The 17,689-nt window shown below is 40.1% G+C and overlaps 1 protein-coding gene across 1 annotated transcript in view; it reads left to right on the top strand.

Moving 5' to 3' along the window:
* Positions 1-2,167: 2,167 nt before the first annotated feature.
* LOC121943070 (cGMP-dependent 3',5'-cyclic phosphodiesterase) overlaps positions 2,168-17,689 on the top strand; it is a 121,101-nt gene continuing 105,579 nt past the window's right edge. Inside the window, exons 1-2 of the mRNA XM_042486447.1 lie at positions 2,168-2,322; positions 2,589-2,679. Of these exons, the coding sequence (XP_042342381.1) occupies positions 2,288-2,322; positions 2,589-2,679 (126 nt within the window). The 5' untranslated portion in view covers positions 2,168-2,287. The remainder of the gene's footprint in view (positions 2,323-2,588; positions 2,680-17,689) is intronic.

The raw sequence follows: 17,689 nt of genomic DNA, 5'->3' as shown, positions 1-17,689 counted from the left end.
TGATTGAGTGTGCAGAGGAGTGGTGGTGGGTGAGATCAGTTTTTATGAATCTCTGATGCATTATAAATATACTGTACATGCTAGTGTTATTTCTGTCAGGCTGGTTGAAGGGTCCCATTAGAGTTGATTCAGTAATTTTCTGTATACCTCTTCCAAGAATTATTATATTATTGTGTTTTTTGACATAGCACTGCAGTTTATAAATTTTCTTTTACTTAAAAGAAGTGCAGTAGAGTGCTTCACAAGTCTACCAGGACCCTAGTATCTAAGACCTGACCTGGGATTAACTGCGTTTTATTATGGTCATTTTGGTCTGGATCGGTTCCCTTCTATTACCTATGGTTCCAGGTCTGTATATCATATTATATAATGTATAATAACTGAGTGAAACCAAGAAGAACTGTGATCAGGGATGATCACAAGAGAAACGCATAAATAATTATTTGGCTGACTTACAAGCGAGAAAATGAGGTGAAAAGCGTTGAGCTGCAGCACCAGCAGGTTGGAGGCGGTGCGAAGGAAAGAAAGATCATGATCTGGGGAAAAAGAGGCGTTACAGGAGCTCACATCACAACAACAAAATATGTGACAAAACAATGAAAGTGAATAAAAATAGACATCAAAAACAGTATTAAAACATACAGCAAGATGAGTGAGAACAGTATGTTGTATGCAACATGATAAATGTTTTGAGCCGTAAAACAGCATTTTTAACAGCATTTTCAATTAGCTCGGGGGTGTGTTCGGACCAAAAAAATACACTCGAGACCTGAGACAGGTCTCAACTCACAATCTCACATAAGAATTTATTTAGTAGTCGTTCCTGTGCTATCGATCACAGCGTCACATAAGTGTTTACTTAAACTTAAATGTTTTGAGCAAATATAGAAGAGAAGTCCTCAAAGTGCCCAGGAAAAGAAATCCCTGACAAATGGGTAAACTTAACCTACTGATGAAGCTCCAGAAAAGCTTAATAAATGGACCTTATGGTGAGAGGTCTTGTTGACAAAAACATATACATGTCATTTGCACATTTCATTCATTTCATATCAGCATTTCTAAAATGATGTCATATTTAAGCTGACTTTTTCATTAAGAGGTGGAGGTGATGGTGGACCAACAAACAACCAAATCAAAGTCATTTCTCTTTTTTTATGCTCCAAACATGACTGTTTTTTAGCAGCCTGTGTTTTTTCCATCTGCTTATAGGCTTGAAACGTCAATGTTGTGTATTGGCCCACTGTGGGGATTTTTCCATGAAAAGCTGTTGTTTTTAACGAAGACATGGCTGCTTCTTCTGGACGCAGCGATCGTGTCCCCAAAACTGTATATCTTAAGCCAACATGTAATGTATTCCTAACCACAAACAAGTAGGTTTTTTACACATACTTAACCACATGTAAACCACAGCTTCATTGAAACATGAAGTTTGCATCTGCTACATAATAGCATGCATATGTAGCATGTCCTTGGTTTGCAGAAATTTAAAGTGCCAACATTTTTTCTGGTGATCTGGATGACAAAAAACAAAGCGCTCCAAGAAGCCTTGTTCATATCAGTATTTTCTGATGTCTTTCTTCCATCTTTTTGTTAGGCTCTCAAGACTCTAAAGTTGATTATTGATAGGATGAGATGTCGTTGGAGTTGCAAACACACTATGTCAAAGTCAGACACATTGTAATTATTCGACCGTCTCTGCTAGCAGGTTTTCACTAGTTATAATCGACACGGTTTTCCCATCGTCGTAACTTGCATTTTCACATGAAGTTGCTTGTCGAGAAACACTGGTCATTTTTAAATGTTTAAAACCTACACTATGGTTAGTGATTTCTTCTCTTGTGGTGAGAAGTGTCAAAAAATGGAATGAAAATCAGCATTTAGTCTTAGTCTATTCTAAATATTTGCTATTGGCATCTTAGTTCCACAGCTTCCCATGTGGTCAAACTGGGTCAGTCCTGTGCTGTACCTGCACTATAGTGTGTTTATTGTGTGTATCCTGCCAGTGCACATTCTGAAAGTCAGAAAGTGAAACGTGGGGAGGGCTGACGGAGGCAGTAAGACCCAGAGGAGGAGCAGAGAGAGCTAGAGAGAGAGAGAGAGAGCGCGCGAGTGGTGGGTGGAGAGAGGAGGAGGGACTGTGTTCACTCTATGCGTTGCAGCTCGTGGTGTTAGCACCCCAGTGTGTGTCTCAGCCTGCCGGCGCGAGTGTGTGCATCGGTGCGTCCCTGTGTGTGCGAATGTGTGTGTGACTCCAGCGCTCTCTCTGCGTACGACAGGTGGAGATGACATGACTGCACTCGAGACGAAGAAAGGAGAGGACCTGTAAGGACTTTACACAGGCTCACACACACACATAAACACACTCACCTTTTCCCCTAAATTCCCTCACACACACCTTTAAATTCCTGCACTCCTCACTTCAGGGGAAGGATAAGTTGTTGTGTGTGTGTGTGTGTGTATGAAAGTACTTTTTCCTGCAGCTTATCAGTCAGACTGTAACAGCTGACTCCATGTGTGCACAGCGGACAAGTCAAACACACAAACACACTCACACAGAGGGTCCTGACTGTTGTTTTTGATGCCTGCAGACGCGGTCAGCAAGTGTTTCTGCGTCCTGAGGAGAGTTCAGCTCCAGCCCTGACTACCAGACAGTCCACCACGTTGTCCGAACAACTCCAGGTAAGATTTACTCCCCTCTTTTCTTTTCTCTTTTCCAGACTGTTAGAAAAACAGGATGCTATATGCTCCATGCCCTCTGCCCTCTTTTCTCTTCCCTCTTCCTCTCTCTTTAAAAAAAAAAATGTTGTCCAGCCTGTAAGAACAACAGGTATGTTGATAGATTCACTTTAATATAACCTGCTGTCCTGCTTTTACCTTCATGATTGGTCTTATGAGCTTGATCTCTTTCTCTCTCTCTCTCTTTCTCTGTCTAACACAAACACATACACACACACTTCTTCACTTCTTCTTGTTATTCCCCCACCGCTCTTGTTTTTGCGAATGAGTAAGTTTTGTCCGGCGGAGGTAAGTTTCAGCTCCTGTTGCTGCAGCTCTCTGTGTTTCTGCTGATTGAGTCAGTGAAATACTTATTACTTGCCTGGGGCTTCTGTGAGTGAGTGAGTGAGTGTGTGTGTGTGTGTGTGTGTGTGTGTGTGTGTGTGTGTGTGTGTGTATGTCTGTGTGTGTGTGTGTGTGTGTGTGTGTGTGTGTGTGTGTGCACGCCAGATAAAAGACAGAAAGATAAAACATAAAACAGCAATAAACATGAAAGGGAGGAAATTAAAGTGACATTGTTGTTTGAATGGCGGATGAGTGCTTTTTGCACAACGGTCTCTATTTGTGAATGTGTGTATGTATGTGTGTGTTTTAGGCTGCTTTATTTTTCAGTTGAGTTGATGCAGTTTTGTTCTTGCAATCCCTGCAGGAGTGAGCCTCATTTCGTTCCGTCTTTTTTTTTCTCTTCATCTCAATTTGGTCTGTCTCCTTCTTTTGTGTTGTGCGATTAGACTGATACCTACAGTTTAAAATTATGGCTTTCATCTAGCCTTACACATGTCATCAAGCAGCATTAGTGTGTGTGTGTGTGTGTGTGTGTGTGTGTGTGTGTGTATACACACTGTGTGTGTTTGTGCATGTGTCTGCATTTGTGTTTTATATTGCAGAGGGATTTAATGTTGGCAGCAAAATCGAAAAAAAATGTTTGATTGGCTGCCAGTGTCGACATGTTCTGCTCAGATCCAATTACCTAGACTGACACACACTCACAGAGATGCAGGCACATGTGCATGCACGGTGATGACACACAACCTGACATGCACAAATTTAGCCATTCATACAAGAAAGATATAAACAAACATGTAAACAATCTCCCATAAGAAGAAACACTTGTTTAGTATCAGTGTGTTGTAGGGCAAATATCAATTATTTACATATACACAATTTTAGTTATTCAGCCTTCATATATACTGGCGTGTGTGTGTGTGTACATGTTGGTGTGTTGGTACAGTGCTAGTACACTTCTGAGTCAGCCCTCCACATATGCATTTCCGCTGTCAGTCAACCTTGCTGAGAGTCTTGTCCAACTGCATTCCTTTCTTACACCCTGTGTTTGTTTGTGAGTGGTTTGTTGCTGAGGTGCCACTGATACTGTAATACTGTCTGTGATTTGGCTGCTGTTGAGCATGTAGTGTGTGCAGCGCCACTTGCAGGAGCTGCTTAAAAGTATCACATTTGTTTGGGTTTGAATACATTTAGAGATTTTACAGTTGTGTCTCTTGAGTTCAGCAGAAAAGATTTTTGGTGATGTCATGACTCTTATCCTCTGATTTGACAGATTATGACAAAAATGCCTACTAATGCGAGCGTCTGAGTGTCCACAAACACTTATCTCTGTGTGTGTGCTTTCATGAATCATATGTATGTACAGTATGCAGGAGTGAAAGTGCTGCGTGAGTGTGTGTGTGTGTATGTGTGTGTGTTCACTGGTTTGTGCATGTGAGCCAATGAGGCGGTAAAAGCAGCAGGTTAATCTCTCCTCAGTCTCCAGCAGAACAGATGTGAGGATTAATTCGTCGGGGCATCTGGGTTGGTGCTTATGTGCTTGTGTGTTTTTGAGAGAGAGACTCCCTAGTTCCACAAAATTCAACTAAATAGTGGTTGGTGCTTATCTCGTGTATGTAATTGATAAGCTCTGCTGTTCTGGGTATCTTTTTGTAAGTGCAAATGCATTTTTTGTTTTTTATTTACACATACTTGTTCCAATTCAAACCTTTAACAATGCCTTACAGTCTGTGTGAGACTAAACAACTGTGCATACCTTTAAAAAACAATTAGAAGCAACAATTGGGGACAGGTGTGATTATTCCCTCCCCACCGCTTCAGTTCCTTGATAATTATCTGCGTCTGTCGTCCTCATCATGCCGTCAGTTAGCTGCACAGATGGCTCTCATTCAGCAAAGCTGGCGTGTTAAGCAATGAAAAATTCTGGTCTGAATGTGAAGTAGTAAAAGAGCATTTATAACTATAACAACAAAATTATGATTATTTATCTGTGTGTGTGTGTGTGTCCAAAACCTCTATAGAGTAGACCATATAGTATCGTGCTAGCCAGATAATTGACCTGAATGACATGTGTTACTGTTGGATGGAGTAGGTCCAGCCTATAAAACTTTCCACTACTGTAATCATTTTCAGTTTTGAGACAAAAAATTTCTTCTTGCTCCCAACCAACTTCCATTGCAAGGGCAAGACAACAGGACATGCAGCTGAGCTGTCGATGTAACTACTGACAGAGACGTCTGTATCTTTGAAATCATTTCAAACCACATACTGACTAACAATTTATGATTAAGAATAAATTTAAATAGATATCTTTGGCTCCTGGTAAAGCTTAATTTAAAGCCACCAAAAAGTAATAATAGGAAGAGATGAATCCATCAAAAACTGGATTCACAACAGTGGAGCTTCAATCAATATCCCAAATTGTCAATTTTCAGTTATTCATGAGAAAATGCAACAATTTTCCCCTTAACATCTGACTTGTGAAACCTTTATTTTATCTTGTCTACTCTCCTTTTATCTTTAATGTGAGTACTAGCTGCCTGATATGCAGCAGAATGCAGCAAACACAGGAGAAGTTGATGTTCAGCGCATTCGGTCAAACACACACAGCACTGGAGCCCATTGTGTGTGATAAGTCAACGCTTAAGACTGAATGAAATTATCTCAAATGGCAGCACAAGACTAGTGACCTATGTAGTTAGTATACTTTGGAGCTGTGTGTGAAGTGGTGGAAGAGCCACTACAGAGAAAATGGATTGTAACAAATTTCACAGCACCAGATAACCATTGTAAAACATGATCCTCAAAACCTTTAGATGGAGTCATTCCAGAAACTGAAGTAGCAATATGTACTACAGCCTGCATTTTTCATGTAGGTCACAGAATGTCACCTCTCATGCATGCTCCAAATAATAGACATCCTTTAAAGCAAACACTTGTAAGTTGTATGTAAATCTACAAATATAAAGTCTTTAAACTGAAGACAAAGATCCACAGCTCCGGTAAGCGTACAGAACAACGTAGAGTGACAGGAAAGAAGACAAGATAACGTGCTTTGCATGATAGTAACCTAATTTACATGCAGCAAAATTCCTGCAGAGTGGACCACAGTAATACAATAGGCTATTGTGGCCATATAGAGCTCCGTATATTGTCAGTCGTGCAGTTCATATCCATCAAGTGTGCATTCCGCCTCTCTGACTTATTGCATTGATTGCCACCGGTCTGAATAAAACTGTTGGGAGCAGGATCCATAACGACTACAATTCCCAACACTGGTCTTGAGTACAAACGTTGAGGGACTCGATGATAACAGGTAAGGTGTGACATACATGAGTAGGAGCTGCAGCAGCGGAGAATGTGCAGTGATCTGATAGTTTAAATCGATTGCCCAGTTAGTGATGGCAGAAGGAAAGCTGGGTTGGTGCATCAGCTGATCCAGAGCGCAGTGCAAGTTGATTATGAACTTAAGCAGTTCTGATGTACTGTTTGTATGTAAGCCAAGGTAAAGTAATGCACCACAATTTATTTATATTCCACTTAATCACAACCTAGCAATTTGTGTGTAATCGACACATGTGGGAAGGTTGAGATCATGTGACCAATGTGCGGAAGGGAGTAAAGTAGTCTCTGTTAAGAGCCAGGTTGAGGCAGCGGATGGGTCAGAACAGGGCTTTCCCCATTATTTCAATCAAAAAACATGAAATCTTGAGTTCAAGTTATTTGTTCAAGTATATGTTTGTGCATTTGATTAATTCCTACTCGTGGATTCAGCCACGTTTGTTATATCACGAGTAGATAAATGCACATAAACAACATTTTTTTTAAAAACTAATTGCCTTGTGTATATTTCTCTTTGAAATTTAGGGTTCGGTCATTTGATTCATCATCTGATCATGGCGAGCACAGAGCAGCCATTGAAGTACAAGCACATGCTGTATGCATGGTAAAAAACAAACCCTCTTCTATGCATCAAAAACACTGACTTGTTGAGGGTGAGGGGCAGACAGGAACAGACAAGCTGGACATCCAAAATTAAGCCCCTCTGTATGTGTAGCTATAAGTTTTCTGGATCTGTTTAGTTGGATCTGCTTCCTTGACATTTTAACAGCTGTGTTAATACAGCAGTTTAGCTTTATGTGTCACTGTAAAACATATTAATGTTAATCTCAATTTGCTTTTAGTGTCTCCATATAAATGTCAGTTTAAAGTTCACAGCATCAATCAGGGGTTTTTTTTTTGGTCGGATTAAAACATTACTCTGGCTCAGCCCACAAGAGTTTACCCTGTGCAGGCCCTCAGGAACACCACTCAGCCTTGTTGATAGGACACCTCAAACTGCAAACAAGGTCAATTACGACTCTTTCTGTCATGAATTTTAATCCACGCGGGTTTTATGTATCTATTACTGTCCCACAGTAAAGAAAAGCGATTTAATAATCAGCGACAGCATCACAGTTTATGGTCTATGAGCTGAGCAGGAACTTGCAGGTGGAGCCACTAAAGGAAGCACTACTGCTCAGTGGGCTGCATTACGCAGAAGTATACCTGCGAGGGAAAATCTTTTTTGGGCGTATGCACCAGGTGAGCAACTCCATTGGAATCTTGGGGTCTGGCATCCAGTTATTATTAATATATCTATGGTTTACCCTCTGGCCTGGTGAGGATCCATTCATTTTTAATATCACCACTTTAACCTAAAACATAAGGGACTAAGTTGTAGAGGCTCAGTTTAGTGGTTGTTGCTGTACACAAAACATAACACTGTGATTTTTTTCCCGTAAAATTACAGTAAATTACTGGCAGTTACAGTCGCCAGCATCCTACTGTAATTTTACACTATCGCTACTATAATTACTTCAATAGTATATACCTGTTACATCTATAACAGTATTCTACAGTAGAATGTGAGAAAATACTGTAGCTAACCTGTAGATAATATTATGATTAGTGATGGCTGCATGTGGCTTCTGTCCCTCCGTTGGACCAAATTCTGATAAAATAAAAAATACTGCATAGAGCTGTAAATCATGTTTATGTTAAGTGTGGTTTTTGGCTCAAAAAAGCATCGAGATTTACAGGATTTTACTGTTGTTTCAAAAAAAAACATAACATTACATTTGGCCATAGATTTAGAGCAGTTGTTACAGTGTATGTTTAAATCTATTGTAACTGAAGAATGTTTTGAAGAAGAAGAATGATTTATCTTTTCTGTTGCTTCTGATTTACATAACAATCAAATAAGTCTTCTGAGTCAAGATATCCGCAGTAAGTCTGGAGTTTAGGAAACATTTTCAGCCTGTAACTGTTATTTGATTATTTGGACCTGGTTGTTTTTACCCTTTTTATTAATAAAAAACACTCATTCATACCTGCTTCACACTTGCATATTGGACTAAAATACAGTTTCTCTTTTCATCCTTTCTCCTGCTAGGGTTTCTCCTGTTTGCAGGGCTCACTGTGGCTGAATGATGCAAATCCAAACACGGGGGAGAGAGTGTTTTACTTTTCGAGGGCGCAGCATTGTGGAATTATGTGCTATAGGGTTCAAAGTGATGAGAAGACATTTGCACAAATAGAGACCACTGGGCTTTGCCTGCCCCAGCACTTTGAATCAGATATTCTGATAAATGACCACTGACACAAGGGCACCTTCACTATGCAACAACCCTCTGAGAGTGCTGTATATACATGCATGTACGTGCTTGTGTCAGGGTTAGTGTTTTTTCTTTGATAAATGGACTGCGTTATTCAGTGCTGCTGAATTTTATCTCAAGTGGATCCCTGCAGAGTCTTGAGCAAGCTTTCTTCTCTCTTTCTCCCCCCCATTGTGTGTGTGTTTACGTACCTGCACGTACCTGCACAGCCCACTGCCCTGCCTGCACCTACCTGCCGGTAAATATATAGTATGGTTGTATATTTGCTGGTGTGCAAACCCCCTGCTGACTTGCTAAACTCAAAAGACTGTGAGTGGGCACTTGCACACTCTCCATTCATTCAGACAGCTAGCTAATGATCATGGCACATTCATAGTCTTTTGGCTGAGTCAATGTAGTATAAAAAACAAGGGGAGAGCAGGCATAATAATCATAGAGAGAGAGAGAGCGCACACAGTGTTGCAGTGGGTGATTTTTGTTAATCAGAGTCTGGCATTATGTTTGCTTTAGAATGGTTGCAGCACATAAAAGTGCTGTGCAAATGCAGCCAATTTGCCATCCCCTTTAACATATACAAAAGAACTTATGTCTTTGGCTTGACTGCCCTCCCTTGAACATAATGTATGTTTTGGTAATGGAAAGAGTACATTATTTTCCCTCCTTTTCTCCATATTTGGGATTCCTTTTCACTGCAGTCCTTGATTTAAGCCTGCTTTAGAAATGTCGCTGTTGAATTCCAACTTCCACTGTACGAGTAAATCATCTTCGATGTAAAGTCAAATCTCAAGATATATGTGCTCATTAGATGCAGTCCTATCGTCAAGAAACAACCTGTTTGCTCACAATGAATATGAAAAACAGACATCAAAACAGCCCATCAGACCCTGAAGACTGTTTTATCTATTGACAATCGTCAATAAAGATTTGTCTGAAAGCTCTGGGGCTATAGGCAGGTTGAAGTTTGCTAGTGAGGTTCGGATAGACGTCCTAAAAAGAGTTTAAAAAAGAGCTCAAAAGTCAATTTTTGGAAAGTGGTCCATCTAAGTATTTATTCTCTCTCTCTCTCTCTCTCTCTCTCTCACACACACATACACACACACACACACACACACACACACACACACTCACACACACAAATGCACATGTGGCTTGGGTATTTTTATACGAGGTCTTCCATGGGCTTAATATTTGTTGTTTAAAATGATTTTAATCATTGCTGCTATAATCCATATAGAAGGCATGTAATCCAGACTTTGTCTCACTGGCTCAGTTGATGCTACATGACATGACTTGCGACTTCTTGAAACTCTCCAGTATTATAAAGAGCTATAATAACTTCAAGATAACATAAGCATGATCATGTAACTGCATGCCATAAGTCTTAAGTAGCGTAAGGGAAATTTGAAAAGTTTGATTAGATTTCTAGCTCTTCTACTTTGAAAATAACAAGCAAAAGCTAATAGAGGTCCCAAAAGTTTTGTGTTCACACAATAAGGTGAGGCAAGCTTTATGCCAGAGTGAAGGAAAAATTAAGTATTCTTCTACTGCTAGCCTATTTTACAGTAAATGATGTCTAAGTCAAGCTATGAGAGGGAAGTGAAATTGTCAGGTGGCTGTGTCAGGCTAGAGGGCACATTCACCGCTTCGAGCTAAACAGAAGAAAGAATCAACTGATGAGTCACCGTTCACCTCATGTAGGCAGAAAGACTACAAATAAGTTCTTCTACTGCAACTATTTCTTTTTCTATTTCTAAGTTATACTCCACTCAGAATCTTTTCTGAATATCAAACCTGCCTTTGTAGGCTTGAAAAGTTTCTTACCTCACTGAGGGAGAACAGCTGCGGTCAGCTTGTAATCAGGAAGAAAATGTTCTAAGTGGCCACAAGTTCTGTAAGTCCAATGCTCTTTTGCTCCCTCATCCACTATTCTCTGTGACAGACAACCGGGCCCATCTTTTTAGATCTGATTTTCACCCACATTCTCATGCTCTATAGGCACAGACCAGAAAGTCTCTTAGTTTTAAAAAGATAAGAAAGTGAAGAGATAATATGCCGCTGATAACAGGGTTGTTGTGGGGAAAGCATTTCCCCTGCATCTGGTTGCTCATTAGTGAAATCTGCAGCGTTGCCGCTATATTTTGTTGTTTTTACCAATAACTTCATTTATCCGTATATTAGTACTTTTTAAATGAATTTTATTGTGAGGCTATTAAAAGATATATTGCTGTTTTTTAGATGACATAGGTAACACAGCTTTAAAGTTTAAAGTTCTTGTTTATTGTTAAAATGCAGAAAGGCAATGAGGCGTGGTAAGGGCCGCAGCGTTTTTTCAGCTGAGATGCTGCGGTTGCTTCTGGTTGCTATGATACAGAATATCTGCAGAAGAAAAAAAATGTTTGCACAAGGTGAAGTGCCTACTTGCTCTGGCCCTTGCTCTGGATAAAGGGAAGGCTAAAGTACTTTGGGAGAGAGGATGGACCCTGCGTTCTGTGTGGTTTTTCCTCCATTGTTGTTTTTTAGCAAAGTGATGGGTGACAGTCTGTCTGCCAATAGTCTCCTCGACTTCTCAGTCAGTTCCAACCCAAGCTCCTCCACAGTACAAGCCTCTCACCTGAAAATGGTCACTTCTGGCTTCAGAAAACCAATATGCCGATAGTTGAATGCAAGGCTTTAAAATAGGAATCCACAAACCAGTTGATGATGTCACAGTAGGTCAATCCATTATTTTTACAGTCCTATATATTTTATCCTAAGCAGAATGCTTTTGAACTCCCAGCGACCAAAAAAAAAAAAAAAAAACGGAAAACTTGCAGTGCTCAGAGCAGAATAAATGTGTCACTCTGCTGGCATTTGTAGTGTGGTGTAAGTATGAACCGCTCCCATGAAAAAAAGAAAAAAAAAAACATTAACATAGCAGTTGTGGTGGTTGCCTGCCATCCCCTGCAGCTGGTGTGTCAGTAGCATGGAATTGCAATATTGCAGTTAGAGTGACAGCCCCAGCTAATAATGAGCCCTGTCATTAGATTAACCTATGGGAGTAGCCAATTCGGATAAGCCAGTTCCCTGGATAGTTCATAAGATGTACATTTTGAATTTGAACAATCAAATAAAATATGAAAGTAAATGTGGTGCACTAGTTAGCAAATAGGGAGTTTGTTAAGCCACAGGGATATACATAAACATACCGTATATACTTAGCTCTCCTTCTCTGTGTCTGTCTCCTCCTTACTACTGCCTACGCTACAGAAAAACAACCTTTTTATTTTTTTCACTCTGCTCGAAAAAGTTGGAACATGTCTTCGCTGTTTCTCAGCCAATGTATAAAATCTATCTAAAACTTAAGGTGGGTGGCCTGCCCACGCTCCTGTTACAAAAAGAGTAGATGGTTTCTCTTCATCTGGCATCGCTGCAGTAGCCAACCACCAGTGAGGCCAAGTTAGATAAGGACGTGAGTGCAGAGGCAGGAGAGAGAGGGAGCATGAGTAATAGGCAGTTTCTCAATCGCCAGAATATGGGGAGGATAGATACATAGATACATAGCTAGAAAAAATACTCACATTTAGACAACATAAAGGAGGCAGCAAAAAAAGATGAATGCACTCCCAAGTAACCTTGATGAAAGGGATGCACATTTCTATTCAAGCTTCATTTCCCTCTTAATATCTCACAGTGTTTTGGGGGGTTGTTTGTGTGTTTTAGTGCTATTCTCTTTCCTTCTCATTCGATTTGCGGTGCTTCCATTGTGGTAATAGAGCATTACTGAATGGAGACTTGAATAGAGGGGAGAATAAAAGGCAGAGAGGAAAGAAAAGAGCCGAGGAAGTGGGTGAAAGAACAGCAAGGGAAGAGGTGTCAGTATGTAATTTCCCCGAGGGATTGAACTAAAAGAGAGGGGCGTGTCTTTTTCTCTCTGACTGTCTCACACTCAGTTTGAGTCCGCACGTGCGAGTGTGTGTCAGCCTGCATGTGTGAGTGTGGGTAGGTTCACCTACACAGCGTACTCTTGCAGTGTGCCACTCAGCAGTATTGACCTTCATGTTTCTCTGACCTGCTCCAGTTTTCCCACTGGACAGAAATTTCAATAACCAGCCACTCACATCCGGAGTGTGTGTGTGTCTTTGTATGTGTATTTATGCGCATGCGATGTGTGTGGGTGCATATGTGTGTGCATCTTTTGCACGTAGGTGTGTTTTTATCACTCTGTATTCGCCTTTTTAGATATTGGTTGACTGACTTCCTTATAGAGCCAATTCGCACCAATAATGGAGATCGATCTTCCATTTCCCAATGCACCACACACATACACCACCAGGCACACACGCACACACCTACACATTCATGCACTCAAACTTACACTTTGAATTTTCCATAGGCACAGAGGTCAGCATCCCCCAGGCTTATGTACCTTTTACTCTAAAAGCTCAGCTGTGTCAAGAGGGATGCATCAAGACATGTGAGTGGCTTTTAGATATCCCTGTGGAGAAACTGAAGTTTACTGAAAGGGAAATATGAGCTTCTATATCTCTATGGACATTCAATGTAAAAATGATCTCTATTTGGCACTGGCAAAACTGGCAAAACACTGATGTCCAGATCCTTCATCCATCCAACACTGCAAGCAGCAGATTCCAAAAAGAGTACAGTTTGTGCGCACTCACAAACTGAAACTCACAATTAATCAGAAATGCTTAATGCAAATCACCTCATGAATATTTATATGCATATTAATGTATGCATCGGTCTATTATTTCATGCGAGAAAGCCTTATTCGCAATAAAATTTTTAAACGTTTTTTGGAGGTTGTAAATTGCACAGCTGCAGTGTCTAACTCTAAATTTAAATCTTTCCATAAAAAATTAGCCATATGTCATGCTCCCTTCTCTCCACTGTGCTTTCTAATCCAAAGTGCCCCAAAATATACTAAAAAAAATGGAGCCTGTAGTAATTATTCACTTTAGTTGCAGTACCACTAGTATCACCACTTTCTGGCTTGTTCTGTTGGGAAAGTTTCCCAGAGATGGGATGGAACAGAGGGTCCTCATCCTCAAAGCTCCTCTCTATTAAAAGATGAAATACATCCATTAAGGCAGAATGTGAATCCCTCATTTGCATAGCGTGTTTATCAGTTTTGTCTGGTATCAAACTGTTGAAGCAGAGAAGCTTTTATTTTTATTTTGTCTGCTTGAGTTCCTCGTCACAACATTTGGTGACAGTGGTTTGCCTTGTTTTCACTCTTTTACGGGGTTATCTTAAAAGTGAAGCCAATGTAAAAGATGCCTTGAACCTGCGTTCTCTCGAATGGCCAGCAGAGGGCGACTCCAGTGATTGCAATTGTCTGATTGTATAGATGTCGATGAGAAAGTTATCCTACTTCTCACTAAATTTATTACCTCAGTAAATATTGGCCTAACGAGTTTATGGCTCTACTGCTAGTTTCAAGTATTCTTCAATACAGCGTGATGTTTATTTTGTAAATAATGGTCACATTTTAAGTAAAATAGATGATAAGGCTGGGTATGCTTTAGGGTGCGGCTAGCTGTAATTGACATGTCACTAGCACAGAGGTGTCCTCAGGTTCTCAGTCAGATCCACCCCTCACTCCTCTACAGCTTCACCCTCTCATCATTATATGGTCATATCTGGCACACACAAAAAAAGCACATTAAAAAGCACAATTAATAGTTTTTGAGAAAACTTGACAACCTACCAACATTTAGGCTACAAATCACCATTTGGGCCAAACCTGACTTTCAAGAAGCTTGTCACACTATTTTCTGTTCTCTGATTCTTTGCAGATGATGCATCACTTTCTGATGCACTCTTATTGCTGAATAAGGATTTGTTTGATGTTGTGGATGGGGATGCTGCTCACACTCACCAGGCCAAATGTCATGGAGACTTAGCATCAGAGTTTGAATGGGAGGCACAGCAGCCAGCCACGAAGTGCATCGAGGCATCACCAGCAGCATTTGAGCTGCAGCATCAGAACCATTACATGGTGTTTTGATAGGGAGCCAGTGCCTCAGGGTTTAGCTGCTGTAACTCGCAGTGTTGATGCAGAGGTTAAGTTATGATGGTTGTATCAGTGATGACACAAAGATTTGTGTGGTTGAAAACATTTTTGAAATTGAAGTACAGGCTTTCTGTGATAAATATTTGTGAAGTCATATGTAGCTGCAAGCCGAGGTCTGCTTCCCTATGCTGCTGTGAGTGAGAGGCACACCAGCCTATCCCAGCTTTCACTGGGCAAAAGGCGGGTACACCCTGGACAGGTAGCCAAACAATTGCAGGGCTGACACATAAAGACAGATAACCATTCACACTCACGTCCACACCTACGGCCAATTTAGAGTCATCAGTAAACCTGACCTGCATGTCTTTGGACTAAGGAAGCAAGCTGCAGCACCCGCAGAAAACGTGCAAACTCCGCACAGAAGCTTTAACATACTTTGATCAATAAAACTATAACAAGTTTTAAGAACAATCTGAAGGAAATGTGTGAATTGGCCTGTGAAGTTTACCTGCATTGAAAGGAAATTCGATGTCAACAGGTGCTTCAAAATTGCGAGTCACATTGCGAGGTGGGTGATTATGTGTATACCTTTGTTTTCATTGTATCTACTTTATTAAAGCACTTGGCATTGTGTCCCCAAATTGAAGCCGCAACTGTGTTATTGCAAGGTTTTGATTTCTCACATCTTTTGTTTGGGTTTGTTTTTAAAAATCAATCTTAAATTGCATTCTGGCTAGCATTATGAAAGAAAGTGTATTGACTTTCTGAAACCTGCAGAAACCCTGAACAGTAGTCGTATGAACTAAAAATAAAAAATAACCAACATTTTCTAAAAGTTTTTACTGTCATAAAACACTGTAGTGTGTAGTACAGTTTTGTTAAATGTCGAATTAAGGTGACTTATTTGCAAGGTGTGGGAGGAAAATATGCTAAACACTTAATGAAAAAAGTTCTTCAAATATGACGAATTACAATTACAAACACTTCTAGCAGAGTGGGTTGCATTATACTAAATGCTAATTAGGAGCCTTTGTCAGCTGTAAAGCAGCCTGGCAATCAAGACTTTGTTATGTGAGCTTTTGAAGCGACAACTAACAGAACTGCAAGGAGCCAAATCATCTGCGCACAAATAGCAGGTGTATCAGCCAGATCATCTGAAAAATAAGTCAAGGAACTCATAACAGCATGAGAAATAGAGATCACGAATAGAAACTAACCAAGAGTGACTGATGAATGCAAAAATTATTTATTAACTTCAAAAAGAGAGTTTGTGTTATTTTGTCTAGCCCGTAGACCCGCAGCTGGCCCTGACTTTGACATGAGTACATTTGATCTCGACCGACACCAAAGTTTTTCATGCCTCTGTTGTCTGCTCGTTGTGATCCAACTTGGCAGCTCGTCGACCAAAAAAAAGAAGTTAACTAGTGGCGTCTCCGTATTAAACTGTCATAATCTGATTCTCTCCGTCACAGCTTCTCTCCTTTTCCTCTCACTGTCTTTCTCTCCCACGCGGTCTATTCTTTATCTCAGTGTTTTTGTTCTGCATCTTTTTAGTGCACAGACATATCGCACACATTTTCTTGACAACTAGCTGTTGCTCTTTAACTTCTCACAAGTGTGATCTGTCCCTTCAGTAGTTTTGCCATGTCGTGTTTTAGGGGCTAGACTGCAATCCACGTCGAAATATGTAACTGCTGAACCACTCGACAGGCGTGCAGAACAGTGTGTGTGTCTAATGTGTCACTCAGCGCTGCTTGAACACTGCCAAAATGTCAGAGTGATGTTGTTGCTCTGTCCATCTCTTAATTTTGTGTCCTTTCTCTAACATTAGGCTACTTGTTTTTATCACACTCAGGCCCTCCAGTTCTTTACTCTTGTTGACAGGTTCAAAAACATTACTGAATGTATCCGCACTCAGTGAATCATATTACAGGTAGTTCCAGCTTCTCAGCCAAATTTGACAGAACCCATTATGTTGACACAATGTAAAATAATCACAGGTGTTGCTGAGGGGGAGACTGAATGGCATAAAACCAAGCTAATGTGTTCTGGCCTCGGTTAATCCCATTTGACCCTGTAGAGGAAAACAGAAGAAAGATTTTTTTGTATTCTTCCCTCTGATGCCACTTTACATTCTCAATTCAGCTAAATGCTTCCTGAGGGCTGTGATTTAAAGTGAAAAGTAAATTACAGAACTGGATCCGGTAGGAGGATGAATGGGCTGCTGACAAAGGAACATAAGCAGTACACCTTATTTCCAGACCTAAAACCCATTAAAGAGAAAGATTAAAAACTAAAGAAATGGGCAAAAGGAAAGCAACCTTCATATAAATCATCATTATATTGTTCTGGCAAGTATTGTAAAAAAAAATGGACAAACATGCACGCTAATATTCCACTATTATTACGAATACAAACATTTAGTATGTGAAGGTCATTAGGCCTTTGTCCAAATTTAACATTTTCTGATTGAGACATGGGATATGCCAATATGATTCAGGTCTTAGAAATATTATTTAGCAGATTTTATTTCACAGATTTTTTTTTCAAACCACAGTTTGCTGTATGTTTATGGTTGTAAAGCCTACATACTTTTGAACGTTATGAGAGACTGATATATCAACAGGTTTTGGAAAAACATAACAATGACCTAATCAAGAGGGTAGCTGAAGAAATAAAAGAAGGAGACAATATTTAACAATCCAACAAGTTCATCACTGGTAAGAAATCATTTAAGAAAAACACAGAAAACACATCTTAGTCGGGACATTGTCTTTTTGGAAATAGGGGAAAAACCACAATACTTTGTGCATGTAAATATACTCAATGACAAATACAATACATATAACATTTACCTTTTTGTCTTTTATGTTAAAAATTAATAGCACTGAGAGTGTTGGGTGTGAAAAACTCAAAAGCCAGTGGTGAGATGTGGAATATGTTTCTGACATGCACAGTT

The sequence above is a fragment of the Plectropomus leopardus genome, chromosome 5 (assembly GCF_008729295.1).
Source record: "Plectropomus leopardus isolate mb chromosome 5, YSFRI_Pleo_2.0, whole genome shotgun sequence".
In the NCBI taxonomy this organism is placed as follows: Eukaryota; Metazoa; Chordata; class Actinopteri; order Perciformes; family Serranidae; genus Plectropomus; species Plectropomus leopardus.
The sequence above is the reverse complement of the archived record's forward strand: the minus strand, read 5'-3'. Positions and strand labels throughout refer to the sequence as shown.